Source organism: Falco cherrug, chromosome 10 (genome assembly GCF_023634085.1).
Source record: "Falco cherrug isolate bFalChe1 chromosome 10, bFalChe1.pri, whole genome shotgun sequence".
In the NCBI taxonomy this organism is placed as follows: Eukaryota; Metazoa; Chordata; class Aves; order Falconiformes; family Falconidae; genus Falco; species Falco cherrug.
The window spans coordinates 34,027,471-34,043,342 of NC_073706.1; the positions used below are offsets into that span (position 1 = coordinate 34,027,471).

The 15,872-nt window shown below is 53.5% G+C and overlaps 1 protein-coding gene across 10 annotated transcripts in view; it reads left to right on the forward strand.

The window, feature by feature from the left end:
- The window catches only part of LOC102046096 (USP6 N-terminal-like protein), an 81,985-nt gene that overhangs the window by 44,977 nt on the left and 21,136 nt on the right, over positions 1-15,872 (forward strand). For 2 of the 10 annotated variants that reach the window (XM_055722828.1, XM_055722829.1), the window contains exons 3-6: positions 10,873-10,946; positions 11,480-11,565; positions 12,365-12,404; positions 13,096-13,176. In XM_055722828.1, the coding sequence (XP_055578803.1) occupies positions 10,881-10,946; positions 11,480-11,565; positions 12,365-12,404; positions 13,096-13,176 (273 nt within the window). In that variant the 5' untranslated portion in view covers positions 10,873-10,880. Of the gene's footprint in view, positions 1-2,134; positions 2,412-2,432; positions 2,488-2,547; positions 2,662-3,224; positions 3,499-4,783; positions 4,983-5,107; positions 5,703-10,872; positions 10,947-11,479; positions 11,566-12,364; positions 12,405-13,095; positions 13,177-15,872 lie in introns of those variants that run through there. The other 8 variants (XM_055722826.1, XM_055722827.1, XM_055722825.1 and 5 more) reach the window with 8 other exon arrangements.

Genomic DNA, 15,872 nt, shown 5'->3' on the forward strand with positions numbered 1-15,872 from the left:
AGCTTACTTCTCTTTTTAAAATGAGAAATCATTTAAATAATGATGTTTAAAAAAAGTATTAAAATTCATGCATCTTGGGGGGTTTTGTGCTGGGGTTTTTTTGGTGGGTTTTTTTTTTTTTGTTTTGGCTCTTCTTGTCTGGAGAAGATGAGTTCCCGTCAAAAGAGCTTTAAAAAAAAAAAAGTTTGGATGTTCTTTTATTCCCCATGAGGTCTAAAAATAGAAGCTGATGAAGAATTACTTGTAGACTCGCTGTTCTGCTTGGAGGGTTTAGCTTGTGTTTAAAGCTGCATCTTCTGCCACTGCAACAGCTGAGCGTTGCAGGAGCACCAAGGCTGGGCTTACCGGGTGTAAGCAGGGAGCAGAGCACATCTCTGCACCAGCCTCTTGCTTCCCTCCTCCCAGCTCCATCCTTGGGCAGAAGACCTTAACCCGAGTGCCGAGGCACAGCGCAAGAAGCGCCTGTGAAAACGAGAGCGAGACCTAAGTGCTGGGAGCACAGAAAGGATGGTGGGAAGAGGGTTGAGGTTTTATTTACTGGCAGCGCTGCCGTGCGTGCTGGTAGTGGTGAGGCGGGTGGGTAGCATGTGAACGCAGCCTTAGGTAGTTTTTCTAGTTATTTCTATAATGGAAGTAATTAAAGACTGATATATCTGGGTTTCACGGTATTGCCGTAGTCTAGGAGCGAAGCATCCTCATCGTCGTGTCCACGGCTTGCCGTTGTAATTTAAACGCTTGATGCAAGTTGGGAGAGCAGGGGGAAGTGTGTGTAACCTGCACTGCAATGTGTGTAAGCACATTATAAGCTACTCAGTCATAACACATATGTAATGTAACCTGTGTTATAGATTTTTTGTTACTTGTATAACTATTGTTATAGATTACTTGATGATAACGGTGGCCACCTCTGAAAGGGTGTGAAGTCTTCTGCTCTTCAGAGGCTCCAAGACATTGTGTCCGGGTGCTGGAGGGGTGGCCGTGGGGAAATCTGGCACGGGACAGCCCAGGGACGTGTGGGGATGTCCATTCGGAGGGGCTTGTGAGGGAGGTAAGGGGAGAGGGTTTTACTGAAGCGGCTGCTCACGAGGAAAGTGAACTGTGCTTCTTTCCCGGGCATCAGTGCACGCTTCCCATCCCCAGCGCTTGCTGGCTGCAGACAGCAGCATCACGCTTCAGGGTGGTGTCTGGATTCCGCGCTTGTGAAACCCATGCGTTGCTTCTATGGGTTGATTCAGGTGAGAATTAGAAACCAGTTTTTAAAAAACGACAGCTAGATGTCAGGCTCCACTGTCCTGCGAACCACGTTAGCTGTTTGGAGGTACCAGGTAGGTGGCTCAGGTGGTGCTGCCGGTGCCAGCTCTTCTGCCGTGCAGCTCGGTGATGGTTGTGTTACTGGTCTTAACTGGGCCAGAGTCCTGGACGAGTGGCCTGGACCCCCCATTGCATCCCTTGGTGGTGGCAGCGTATGCTCAGATCGGCTGACATCGGGCGTGATGCTGCGCCTTTGGCTTGGGCAAGGGTCGTATCCTGCCTGCTTGAGTTGTCACTAGCACGTGTCTGCTGGTACAAAGGTCTGATGGGCTCAGAGGTCTGCACAGGAAGCCCCTCCATCCCCTGGCACTCAAGCAGACCAGAAAATGGGCTAAAGCACCACCGCCTGCTGCAGCCCGGGAGCCGGCTTGTACCTGAGCTGAGCATCCCTGGATCAGCACCCTGGATTAGATGACGATGTGCGGCTGGAGGCATGCAGGCTGGTTTCTGGTACCTGGCATGTGTGGTCAGATAGTTGTAAAATTCCTGCCCAGCCCCAAGCTGAATCCCTGCGGCGAATCCTCTGTGTCAGCACAGGGCTGGGCTGGGCTGATGCTGTGAGCTGGGTGGGGAGGAAACTCATCCTGGATAAACCCACCAAATCAACAAAATCCGAGCATGACCCACACCCGGGGGTTTTCTTGCAGCGTGGGTGACTGTAGTGTCCTTTTTCCCGTTCCAGCCAGGCTGAGGCATTGCCAGGTTGCCCGCTCTGGTGGGACCTGCCTTTCCTCCGCCTGCAGAGACCCCCGGTGCTGGTGAAGGACGGTGCCTCTGCTGTGCCAGAACTGGAAAACTTACAGACTTCTTATTTTCTTTGCAGTGAGCCCGGGGGAAGAGCGGGCCTGCGTGTGCATCACCTCCCACCTTGCCTGTTCCCCCCGCCGCCGGCGGTGAGCCCTCACGTGCCGGAGGAGCGGTGGGCAGAGCCGCAGCGGTGCGCCTGAAGCCGAAGGGCGGTGGGCTGGTGGGCTGCGGCAGCTGGGGGTCCTCACCACCCCTCGCAGCGGAGACAGCCAGCTCCTGCCAGGTAGATGCCTGCAGGGGAGAGGACAACTGCAGCGGGGCTGATGCATCTGGGCACCTGATAGCAGGCTCAGGTGAGGGCACGTTGCGTACAGCTGGGTTGCCTCCCCATGCTTTCTCCTCCAAACTCACGAACCGGCTCTGGAGCAGGTGAGAATCGCCCTGGGAGCCATCGTGTGCCGTGGGTACGCGTGCTCATAGATCGGCAGGATCCCGTCTGCGACGTTGCTGGATGCTCTGGCTTGCTGGGGCATTGCTGGTGGCATCAAAGCAAGTTGCAGTGGTGGTTGTCACTGGAGTGTTCCCGTGCCGCTGCTACGGGAGGTGAGCGTGGTTTTATCCAGCGTGACATCCAGTGCAGGTCTGGATACAATGCGAGTTTACTGGGATAGGAACTTGTTTGAATTTTCCGTTAACACATCTGCGTCTCATATAAAGCGATCTGTGAGCAGTCATTTTCAAAGACCCCCGAGACAGTTAAAACATAAACCTCCGTGCAATTTAGCTGGCTTAGTGCTCCTTACGCTCTAAAAAAAACCCCAGAAGAGCTCGCTTGCGTGCTCTTGAGTTTTTGTTGTAGTCAAGGAAGTAAACATGCAAACAGGATCTCCTGTATCTGGGCTCGTCCTGCTTGATAGTAGTTTAATTCCTGAAGTCGTAGCTCACTTTGGGAGTGCAGGGATCTCCTTGTGGCAGCGGGGCTGCCAGCGAGGGCCAGCTTTGGACTGGTGGCGTGTTGCTGGAAAGCAGGTGCCTGGCCAGGGCACTTGCCGCTGGGCTTGCTACGGAGGGGGGGCAGCAGAAGTCCTGGATGCAAAGGTCTTGCCCCCTTGGGGATTGCAGCTTTGGGTTTCCAGTAAAAAAAAAAAAATCCTGCGGCAGCTGTGCTGATGGAGGGAGGGATGTTGGCCAGGTCTGGTACTAAGACCTGCGGAGCAGCTCGACTTCCGCGCAGGGAGCGGGTCTGGCGCAGGGCCATCACTTCCCCCTCCGGCTCGTCACCTCCCGGGCACGCAGCCCTGCGGGGCAGTGCCTGCCGGCAGCAGCCCAGCCTGCGCCTCCTCTTCGGTGGCTTCGTGGGAGGCTTTGAGGTTTCCTCGGGCCGTGGCGATGCCGTCAGGGCGCACCCGAAGCCGTGCTCGTTTTGGCTGCACTTGGTAGGTACGTGCGGTGCTGTGGCCCCGTGGCTTTGCTGCTGGTGGGCTTCGAGCGCGTGGGAGAAGAGCCTCCGATGGCAGCTCACCTCGGCTCCCCGCTGCCCCCCACATCATCCCAGGCGGCCGGGATGGGGAGCCTGCTGCCGGTTGGCAGCCCGCGTGCTTTGAAGCATGTCGGGGTGCCTGCTTCGTGTGCTTAAAAACCCACACCGGCAGGGTTTATCCAACGTTTCGCAGCTTGCTTTAGCCGCTTTGTAAGCAGACTGCTGCACCACTTCACGTGGCCGGGTTTATTCCAGGGTGTGCAAGCGTGTAAGTGGCTGTTACAACTAGTAGTAGCTTTGTGAGTGGGAGCAGTGCTTTGCTGGGGAGCGGTGCAGACTGCAAGTGTGCCTTGTGTGAGGGTCTCACCCCGTAGCAGGTGGTGTATAATAAGCCTTTTCGTTTGCACAGATGCGTAAGCATTTCCCTTAAGCCCGCTCCCCCCATGGGTAGATTGCAGGCTTATAGCATAGACCGCTCAAGGCATAAAACACTGCATTAAAGTGTGCTTTTAAAATAGAGCTTGAAACAGGAACAGCGACCTGTTGAGTTTCGGCAGCGGTGGATGTGGTTGTAGTGAGGACGTACCTTTGTGACTTTATTCCACAGCAGTAGCTTCAGTCTGATGCAGGCAGTGTTTTAAGTACAGCGTGTCAAAATCTGCCTGCTTTCCCCCCTCCTTCTCTCTATTAACAGCAGTCTTTATTAGTAGTTAATTGGGCGCATTCAGGACTCCAGCACACTTTCACCTAAGCTCATTTCTCCTTTTTCAGTGACCTTCTGCTTGCACTAGCATGCAGAACAAAAATCACACGCGTTTCCGTGCGCCTGGGTGCAGCTGGGCAGGAGAAACACGCGGTGCTGTGAGAAGCAAAAATACAGATTTTACGGTTTTTCCCCTGGAGGCGGTGCATGCTGAGGAGGGGTGCAGGTGGTTGAGATGACTCTGCTTGGGGGATGTAACTGTTAAAGATTTTGCAACTCGGCTGTATGTGGCTGTACGCCAGCATCGTGCTTGCCTTTAGTTTTGCCACTTAGTCTAAGTGGTGGATGCGGTGGGACTGGAGAAACAACCAAAATTCCAGTCTGTCATCTCCAGTGGCTTGCAGAGATGCTTCTCTACGGTATAAAACATTTAAAGATTGGGTTCCAGAATATCCCCAAATCCAGCCCGAGGTTGAGAACGTGATGCTATGCTGTATTTTCTAAAAAAGAGGAGGTTTTACTGATACTTTCATTTTCAAAAGCCCTTCTGCCAAGTGACACCGGATCTACAGTTCACCTTGCAGCAAAGTGAAGTTGGGCAATACAGTTCCAATGCTAGTGCAGCCTGACAGTGTAAAACCCACATGAAACCAGCGTAAAGGCATGTACGACTTCTGTGCTTTCCTCATAAGGAGGTGGAAGGGGCTTGAAGAGACGGAAAATTCAGCAGCTTTGTCTCAGGTGATTTGCTTGGTGGCATCATCGCAGCTGTTCCAAAGGCTGGGAAGCTGCTTTCTGGCCAAGGTGGCAACAGCCAAACTGCTTTGTGAGGAGGGCTGGGGGCGGTGGGGTCTGGAGTCACGGCTGCGGTGAATTTCTGGGAGGGCATCCCAAGACACGCTGATGTGCAACCACCCACGACCCTCTGCAGCCCCCATCAGCTGGGCTTCTGGTGTCTGGGCTCCAGTCAGACCGTTTTGCAGTTTTGGGGGATTAAATCCTGCGTGCGGGTCTCGTGTCGTGGTGGAGTCGAGCGGAAGTTTGTCCTTGGTTTGTATACATTGAGCAGCGAGGAGGGGAGGGCCTGGTGGCGAGCAGAGGGCTGCAGGCGTAGCCTTGGCAGGTGACCTCTCTGGAAAGAGGTGGCAGCATCCTTGTCTTCTGCAGGTGCCGGCACAGAGGGAGCAAAACCGGCAGGGTAAGCAGGAGCTGCCGTTCCATGGGTGGGGGTGACGGGGGACGTGTCCCCACGCTGTGGCACGAGCAGCGCTGCCACCATACCGTGGGAACGCTTGGTTCCTCTTCTGGGCGGCGAGCAGGCTCGCAACATGCGGTGGGTGACTGGTGGGCAGAGGTTCCCACGCGCCCGGCCAGGCTGGTCCCGGCAGGGGCCACCCCACGTGGGGCAGCGGGCGGCATCTGACTGGGAAAAATACGGGACTTTGCTGGAGGGTTGTAATGGTAAATGTGATTTATGGATATTAGGGTTTGCACCCAGTCTGGGATTTTTGATGCAGACGCTTTCTTTCCGCTGCTGGTACTTGAGATCCCGGCTGGTGAATTGATTGCTGGAAAGTTGCCCTCATCCACCGTTCGGAGCTTTTATTTCAGGTTTGCTGCTGCTGGCATTCCGTGTGGGTAGGCGGTACCGTGTGGCGCCATTAAGCATCTTTAGCTTTACTGTTGCTGGGATTCATTTTTACTTCCCAAAGTTGTAAACTGGAAGCTGCAAGTTGTAGTGTGAGGGGACAGACGGTGGGAGTTTTCAACTTGTTCTTTTCCAAAGGAACTAGTCGGTAACTTTGTTTCCGAATTGAATTTAAGTGTGCCTGGCTTGGGGCTTTCTGTTGGTTATAGCTAGTAAATTTATCTAATACCGTTCTTGCATGGTTCACGTTCTCTTACATCCCTGTTCATAGCGGCTTCACCTCGTGTGTTTGTCACGGGGAAAAAAACCAAAACTGTTTGCTGGGGGAATAGAGTACTCAAAGGAGAAAATTAGGTGGCAGGCTTAAGAAAGTAATTTTAGTGGTGTATTTAAAAAAAAAAAAAAAAAAGAATGAAAAAAAGCCTCCGATCTTATATAGGTATATGGAGAAGCGTGGCAGGTACAGTCTGTGCCTATGTATAGGCAGCCTATTTATATCAGCGCAGCATGATGTGTTTTGTCAAGCTTTGCAGAAAATAGATGTCTCGGTAGTTTTCATGTACATAAAGTGTCACTTCCCTCCAGCAAATGCTGTAACTTCGTGGTGTCAAACTACTCTGGTGTTCAAATATGCACGGAATTAAATAATGGGCATACCTGCATTCAGTACCTGCGTTCCGCACAGGGTGCCACAGAGCTAAGCTATATGCTGTCACACCTCCAGGGCACTCTGAGCATCGCCTGGTGGGGCACAGCACTGCCTTTGCGCTCCAAAAAGCAGCCTCGGGCTCCGCGGAGGCCGGTGCAGCCACTTGCCCTCCCCATCCTTCCCACCGCCAGCAAACCTTTCCAAGCTTTTTCTTTAAACTGGGCCTCTCGTGCTGTTCTAGCAGAAAGAAAACCAGCGTGCTCGTGCTGGGCATGGCTCCTGCGCACCAGCCTGGTGTTTCTGGCAGCAGGGAGGCTTCGGGTGCCAGAAGGTACGTGGCTCCTGCGGTGTAAAGCCTGCCGCGCTACCGAGGCGCTCTTCCTTCGGTTATTCTACTACAGAGTGTGGTCAGAGACTTTCAGAATAATTTCTACTTCATAAATATCTTGAAAAAGAGCCCATTTAACTTGACGTACAGTTTATTTTTTCTCTCCAGCCCGCAGAACAGGTGTATTTTCAGCAGCATGTGAAGGGCCCGTGGCTCGTGGTGTTCCCCGGGGTCACTGCTGGGTCAGGTCCTGGTCACCTTATGACCCAGTGGCCTGGGTGAGGGGACAGCACACCCCAGCAAGGTCATGGGTGATATAAACTGGGAGGAGCAGCTGATGCACCAGTAAGCTGTGCTGCCGTTCAGCCAGAGCTGGGCAGGCTGGAGAGCTGGCGGAGGGGGACCTGGTGGAGTTCAGCCAAGGCCAGCGTAGGGTCCTGCCCCTGGGGAGGGACAGCCCCAGGCACCAGTGTGGAGAAGGACCTGGAAGTGCTGGTGGGCAGCATGTTGCCCGTGGGCCGGCAGTGTGGCCAAGGGGCCAGTGGGATCCTGAGGGGCATCAGGAGCGTGGCCAGCAGGTCGAGGGGGGTGATCCTCCCCCTCTGCTCTGCCCTGGTGAGGCCACATCTGGGGTGCTGTGCCCAGTGCTGGGCTCCCCAGTTCCAGAGGGACAGGGAGCTGCTGGAGAGGGGCTGGCAGGGGCTGGCAGAGGCTGCAGAGGTGATGAGGGCATGGAGCATCTCCCGTATGGGGACAGGCTGGGAGAGCTGGGCCTGCCCAGCCTGGGGAAGGGAAGGCTGAGAGGGGATCTCATCGATGCACACACATCTCTCCAGGGCGAGTGCCGACAGGACGGGCCAGGCTCTTCGCAGCGGTGCCCAGCGACAGGACAAGGGGCAACGGGCACAGACTGCAGCACAGGAGGTTCCTTCTGAATGTGAGGAAGCACTTCTTCACCTTGAGGGTGACAGAGCGCTGGGCCAGGCTGCCCAGAGAGGCTGTGGGGTCTCCTTCCCTGGAGACATTCAAACCCCACCTGGACGCGACGCTGCGCACCCTGCTCTAGGTGACCCTGCCTTGGGAGGGGGGTGGACTAGAGGATCCCCAGAGGTCCCTTCCCACCCCGACCCGTCTGTGACTCTGTGACCTAATTTGAATTATTTGTCTCCATAACAACCAAAAAACAATGTCAGAAGTGGGGGAGTGAATTTGCATCTGAGTTAAACTTTGCAGAAGAAAGATGTGAGAAGGAGAAGATGCAGATACGTTAGGTGACGCCCTGAGACAGTTGCTCAGACCTTGCTGCTTTGAAAAATGAGCAAAATTAATGGGAACATTCGATATAAGAGCTGCAGCTTGGAAAAATAAGACAACAAAATGTACTTTAATACTTCTATCCTTGCTCTGTTTTGATTGTGGAGTCAATAACGGGGAAGGATACACCTATTCCTGCCGTGAATTTACAGAGTTTGCTTTTCCCTGGTGTCTGCATAGATGAGTGTGACGCAGTGAAATGCCGGTGCTGGTGGCTGATGCTGTGTTGTGGCAGAGCTGCCCTGGTAGACCTGATTATTGCGTGTGCTTTAATATTTCTGTCACACTGCTGGCGCCTGGAGCGATGGCTGCTTTCCGAATGAAGAGTCAGGGAAAGGTGGATCTCCCGGCCGCCTCCATCCGTGCCTGATCGACATGGTGGCAGCAAGCAGGCTGCATTAAGGAGTTGGTAAAGATGAGGCAAATAATGACTGACAGCTGTCTGAAGGTGCAGAGAAGTGGGCTGATCCTTGGAGACAGCGCTGATGCCCGTCATGACTCCCCCATATTTTTATTAATTGCTGAAGGAAAACCCACATTCTTCAGCTCGTCCCCGGTGCCATGCCTTTGGCTGCTCTGCCTCACCCCATGCCAAGTGCTGCCGGCGAGATGCAGCTTCAGCCAGAAGCTGGGGTAGCATGTTCTACAAGAACCCTTCAGGTTCCTCCTGGAGGGCAGTCAGGGTGGCTCCTGGTGTCCATCAGAGAGCTGCAGCAGCAGCTTGGAGTAACCTTGCTCTCGAGCAGCTGCTGACAGTGTTTATCCATGGGTCGCGGTGCTCCTCTTCTCTGCAAGGAGGTGGGCACCAGTGCTTTGGGAAAGGACCAGAGCGCAGCGACGCAGGAGTTACTTTCCAGCTTTAGATGCAACACAGGAGTCAACCTGCTCTTCTTTATATTCAAAATTTTGTCATTTCTTACGAAGTCTGTTCAAGTCTGCTTTCAAGTCTGTTCTGCTACGGGGGATCCCAGATGCTCCAGGGAGCTCCTTTCAAGCTCTACAAGAAACCTCTGGACTGTGTTATTAAAGTTGTTTAACTTTCAGATGTTCCGAGTAAATCACTGGATCATTTGTAATAAGGCCGTGGGGAAAATATTTTTAAGGCTGTGTTGGTGGCTTTTAATAGATTTTTCCCAACCCTGCTGAATCTTTTCACAGCAGGGCAATAGGCAAAACCTCCTTAGAGCAGGCAAAACGCCGTCTGCCTTTATAGCAAGCTATTCTAAGAGGATTTCTACTCTTCAGTGTTCCAAGAACTTTTCCAAATGCTAAGCTGCTTGCAACTGTGGACTGAGATTACTGTGCCTTGCTGCTGTTGAAATGCATAGTATCTACCTGGGACCTGCGGTGAGCTGGCAGGACCCTGAGGGACAGCACCGTGTCGGTGACAATGCAGCGTGATTCCCAGTGCTGGCCCTGTCTGCACCGAGGGGGGTTATAATTCGTAGGGGGAGCGTGGGGAAAAAACTTAAAACTATTGAAAAAAGCTTTAAAAAAAAAAAAAAAAAAAGCAACTGATCACTGGGGAAGGGCAGCACCAGGAGGATGTGTAGCCGTGGAGGTGAGGCCATCCCCGCTGCTGCCCGTCCCCGCTGCCGTGGCCGGTACCCAGCTGTGGCAGCATCCCTCCCGTAGCCACCGGCGTTGGTGCCGTGGCCGTTGCGTGGTCTGAGCTGGGCTGGCCGCGACGCCCTGGGGTTTCAGAGAAGGATGCATCAGACCTTCCCTCTGCTCTCTTCCTTGAGCCTCCCGTGAGGACTGTGGCTCCCCGGGGATTCTGCCTGCCCGTGTTTTCCCCTCCCGGTGTTAGATCAGCCTTTCCTGTGGTGAAGCAGCGGGTTATGGCTTGACAGGGAGGATGCTCCTCTGGGCGTTTGCAAGACAACGCTCAAGCTGCGTTTGACTTGGGAAGTTACCTTGCTCATATGTACGTGCGTGGGACGAGGCGAGGCAGTGGGCATGGACCTTGGGGAGCTAGACTGGGTCTTGTCCAGACCAAGACTGGTCCATCTCGGGTCAGGTGAGACTCTGCAGCCATCTTGCTGCCGTGTTGTTTTTCTTCTGGGGGTGCGTATAGTAGGTGTTCATCTAGAGGCCAATTCACTTGTTGCGTGCACGCTTCAGCAGGCAAAACCTTCTCTCTGGTTTCTCCTTCGATGCTAAATCTGCCTTCAGATGCCTCTATACAAAGCATCTCGGGGCTCCACATCCATAGCTTGGGGCAAGAGCGTGGTGGTTTGCTGCCAGCCCCACGCGGTTTGCATGGGTTTGCAGCCCATGCATGGGTTTGCAGCGCCCCGTGCAGCGCCAGGGCTCTGTGCCCGGTGTGCCTGTCTGCATTTGAAAGCACAGTGTCTGTCGTACAGGCACGTGTGTGCCTAAGAACAGAGGGATGGCGCCTCATCTCCCGGCAGAGATGCCTCCCCCTTGCTCAGATTCGGCGTGTCCCCATGCCGAGAGCGGGGAGCTGGCGCACAGCGTGCCGGCAAGCTCCGGGCAAGCTCCGGGCAAGCTCCATGCAAGCTCCGTGCAAGGGCTTTCCACCCTCAGCCTGATTTTACCTGTGGGATACAGCTGGAAGCTGAAGTTGTCAGCAAAGCCTTTTTCTATTAGCACTTTCCTAAAATTTAATTCCTGTGCTGTATACTTACCTTCTTTTCCCTCCCCTTTTTGTTTTTTTCTTGCCTTACAGCTTCTGACATGAAGAAGGACATAGAGTCTTTAATAGCTCAGGAAAAAGCGGAGATCGTTGCCAAGTATGAGAAGGTACCAACTTCGAGTTTCTCCCTGAAATGCTGGCTAAGGCTGAAGCTATTTAATCCGTTAGGAATACTTCAAATAAGAACTTCTGCCTGCCTGCAGACGTCGCCCCAGTAACCCTCATGCCATCAGGCTTCGTGCCAGCTCTCCCTGCCTGCTTCTGCCGGCACATCCCCTCTCACCGCATCCTGAGTTTCTCATGGATTTCATGCGTGCTCAGCGCAGGTACCGAAAGGTCCTGGGCTTTTAGTGCTTCAGTGCTCCCGTAACACCGGGACGGCTTATCCCCGACGGCACTGGTTTCTCTGATGTATGGCCCTTCCCAGCTGGTAGCAGTCACACCGGGAAAGCTGGATAGGCTGGATTTTGCGTTTTTCTCTTGCCTGCGTTGATTTTGTCTCTTTAGAGCAGGTTTGGGGCTCTTGGCTCCATGCCTTCTAGCGTGCAGGGAGGGAGGGATGGGGGCACAGGGAGTGGGATGCAGGTACTGGGGCATTCCTGATGCTGGGGCAGCTCATGGGTGTCCGTTGTGCTTTCAGGGCCGGCAGGAGGGAGCTCAGATTGACCCGTGGGAAGATGCTGATTTCACGCTGTATAAGGTTACAGACCGGTTTGGATTCCTGCAGTAAGTCCTCCTGCCCGCTCCTGTTCCCCCTGCCCCGCGCGTCTGTGCGGAGCATCCCTCTGCGCCAAGCGTGGCAGACCCAGTGTCTTGCCTATAATCCGCTCCGTGGCTTGGATGGATCGATCCCAAATGTGGGAGGAGAGACCAGATGTGCCTCCTCCCTCGACCACACGTGTTCAAACACTCTCTGAGGCTTTGAATCTGCTGCGAGGCGAGGCTCGGGAATAGTTTCCGATGGCAAGCCCGGCGTGAGAAGGTGGGAAGAGGCTCTGGCATTGGCACCTGATGATTCAGGGAGACGGAGGACAAGACAAGATTTCTGATTGTCCTCGGTTCCCTTAGGGAATCCCCATCCTAAGTGAGATGCAGGTGAATTAAATGCATGCCCTGTACCTGGGGAGAATGCGTAAAAGAACTATTTTTATTGCAAATCCAAACAAAAAGCTATAATAGTAGGTGTTTTGTGTGCAGGAGGGGGTTTTGAAGCAACTGCTGCCCAGAAATCCGCACCTCCTCCCGGGCCCTTTTAATTGCTGGTCATGTGTGTATTGAAGGAGCTTTATGCCCAGGATTTCCAGTGACATCCAGTGCCTGACCACCCCCCGCAGCTCCTGTAGCATGGTGGGGTTTTGGCCAGTGCTTCCCCTGCCTCTTCCTCGTCAGGGATGGCCATAGGAACGCACGAAGCCCCTCAGCCATATCCCCTCGGGTGCCAAGGTGGTCCCCCAGCTGCAGCACCCCGCGCTGCTCCACACCCTTCCTCGCCCATGGAGTAACCGGTGACCCCTTGCTTTTCCAGTGAGCAGGAGCTGCCGACCCGTACCGCCTTGGAGGAGAAGGTGAGAGCTGCTATATCGTCATGGCTGTCAGATCCTTACCACACCGGCTGGGGAGGGGACGGTTTGTGAGGGGACAAATGTGCAAACGAGAGCAAAGCACCCGCTGGTCACTGCTGCTCGCGTGGAGGTGGGAGCTCTGCACAACGTCCAACTGCCGGAGCTTTTATTTTGCTGGGTCATGCACCTCCCCTCCACGCTGCACTGAAATTGCACCTTTTAAAGCAATTTTGGGCTTTTCCCTCTGCTTTGGCACAGTGCTCAGTGACTGCGGTTTAAAAAGGGGATTGCAGGTAACAGCCATCTCCATCCTCATCTTCCCTGGACTGGGAGCGTGTCCTCTGTTAGCATCTTGTTAGCCGGGGCTAAATAGCATCTCCTTTCTGCCAGTCTGTTCCGATGATACAATTTGAGGCTAGCCGAACCTGCAGAGATTTTTGTTGTCAAGCAATCCTCCTCTTGGAAGTGCTTTCTCTGTGTTAAGCCTTGTGTCTCTCATTATTTTTGCCAATTCTGCCTCAGTTACCATGGGCTGAGATTACCAGTTCCTGCAGACACCTTTGGATTATTCCCTGATGCAAGGTCTCTGCACTGAAATTTAAACCTAAAGAGAATGAAGTTTTGTTTTTTCAGGAGATATCTTCTGGGGCTCTTTTTCTTAAATTCGTCTTCCCTTCTTCCCCCCTTGCAACAGCAAAAGCAGCAGGAAATAGAACGTGTGGACAAGTGGCTAAAGATGCTGAAGAAATGGGGCAAATACAGAAACAGTGACAAGGTAAGGAGGAAAAGAGCACATGTCTGGAGGGGCGGGCATGGTGCATCCTTCCAGTGAGCCAGGCTTTTGGAAAGTTGCTAGAGAAACCAGAGATTGCTGGAAAATATCGCCTAATTCTACCCGTTAAGCTTTAATCTTTCCTTGAAGTTGCAGTTGAGGGAAAAGTCCTGTTCCGAGTGGTATGGTTTTAAAAACGGTTTCCTAAATGCTGCTGGCGTGTTTGTGCTTCTGCTTTCCCGTGCCAGCAGGAGCACAGCAGAGGTCCCTGCCCCAGAGCAGGGGTGGTCACACGCCGCAGGTCGCTTCTGTGTCTCCATCACCTGGGGGTGGCCCAGGAGATGCGACTGATATGGTCCAGCTGATGTTCCTTGTAGTTCTTCATGGAGGGAGAGTTATTTGACCAGACACGGCCTAGATTTTGTATTTTGCTCCTAGCTGTGCCCGCGAAAAGCTCCTTAGGTGTTAGATCGTGTGCACTCGTCTGTGGAAATCAGGGATGGGGACGCCAAGCTGTGTCTTGGTTTGGTGTCCAAAACAAACCCTGCACCAAACGCCACTGCAAAACCGAGTTAGATTTAATACCTACTATTTGTAACGTCTTCCTATGACAAACCTCTTGAAAGAAAACTCCCTTGAACCTAAGGACAGGACCCTTGCTGGGTAAGGACAGGAGCGTTAGCCTGACCTGCTGTGCTGCGGCGCTGGGCGCAGGGGAGGGCTGAAGCCCAGCACCCCCCTGTCGCTGTGGCCTCTGCAGCCCCCTTGTTGGGCAGGAGGAGCCGGCGTCGGGATGTGTTGCTTCCAGCTCCTGCTGCGAGTTTGCAGGAGAAACTTGAGCCCAGTTAAAAGGTTGTGCAGAGGGTATCTGCAAAGCTGCAGGCGGGCATCGAGCAGAGCATCCCCCTTGCCTGGCCATCCAGAGTGATGCCAGGTTCCCCCAGCAAAGACCAGCTGTAATCTTGTCCTTTTTTAAAAAAAACCCAAATCGTATCTTCGTTACAGCAGGGATAGGGTGGAGATGGGCTTGGGGGTTTATAATCCTTCGGTTCGCTTCGGGGTGGTTCTAATTATCTTGTTCATCGGTGCTGCTTCGTGGGCAAAAACGGAGGTTCTCCTGCGGCTTTGGTATTTCTAATTAGAAGTTAGCACTAACTGATTAGTGGCCTTGTGGGTAAAAATTCCAGCGGAGTGCAAGGAAACCCTTCAAGTCCTGGAGGATGTTTAGGATAGGTAACGATGGGTGGTTTTAGCATCCTTGGCTTGCCTGGGTCGGCTGGTGGGACAGGCATGGTGTTGGGGCGTGTGGAGCAGCAGCGGTCCTGGTCTATCTTGGATTTACCCCGATAATTAGCAGGTGTGTTAACTGTGCGGCAGCCGATGTCGCTCAGGTCTGCTGCATGGTGAGGGGGCTGGACCAGCAAGTGGCTTTTGAGGGACTCGGGGTCAGAAAATGACAGAACCCTTGTAATGGGATAAATGATGCTATTTATAACAGCCTGTAAATGGCCGGTGGCTCCTGGGCACAGTCGCGGCATTGTTCCCGCGCCGGGGGGGGGGTGGAAAAGGCCGTCCCCACTCCCAGCAAACCGAGAAGAAGCGCTTGGCTCCACGCAGGGAAGGAGCAATCTGGTGACCCCAGGGAGTAGAAAGGAGCTTTGGTTTCAGTCCCATCCAGCCTAACACCACCCCGCTGCCTCGCACCAGTGCAAGCGCTGGCAGGAAGGTCTGTGCACTGGAGCAGCCGCACAGTGTTACGTGCAAAGGCTCTTACAGGTGTAAAAAAAAAAAAAAAAAGTGCTTTAAAAAAAAATAATTATAAAATCAGGGTGTATCCTTCGCCTGGGTGTGCAGCCCCATGCGCTTGTGTTGGGAGTGTGGAAGCTGCTCAGAGATTCCTGCTGCAGCAGCTGGGTGCAGCTCAGAGGTGGCGTTTCAGGGCCCTTTTGCTGGGATCACAGTCATGCCCTTCAGGTGGTTATGTTGTTTTCTAGCTAAAGTAAACGTGACAAGCCCTTGATCTGATTTTTCGCAAGTGGAGTGGGTTGATTTTGTTCCCTCTCTGAGCACTCAGGCTGTCACATCTGCATTGCGTGTTTGCTTCAGATTTGTTTTGGCCACTTCACTGATGTGATGGAAGCCCAAGTGTCACAAGACAGCAGCTCTGTCTTATTTTGACAAAGACTAGGATGTCATCTTTGAAAAAACCCTCTGCTGAAGACAGGAACCTTCCTTTTGATGTTCATTTTGATAGACTGTGCTTGATTAGAGGGAAAAAAATCCTGTTGCAGGAACCCCAGGCAGTTTCACAGGGAAGCTGCCCTGACTTTGGCTCTGCTCAGGTGATGTACAAACCCATCTTATTTTCTAGGCTGGGACTTTCTGGTCTTCAGGGCCAACCTTTCGAGTCCCCATGCAGGTGCTGGGGCTGGCAGACAGCTGACCATATCAAGTCCGTGATGAAGAGGGACTCGTGCCTTATCCAGCAGGCTGCCGTGTTTTGCAGTATCTTGGTACCTGGTGGGGGCTTGGCTTGTTGTCTCAGCTTCTGTGTACCCATCCTGGGCACGGGCTCCAGAGCAGCCACCATCAGTGGGCGAGAAAGCAGCTTTCTGAGCCCCCTGGCGCGAACCGTCACCAGAGAGCAATGCATTTTGCTTTCTGTTTCCCCGTGTGCTGCTGGTTGTGGTCTGGGTATT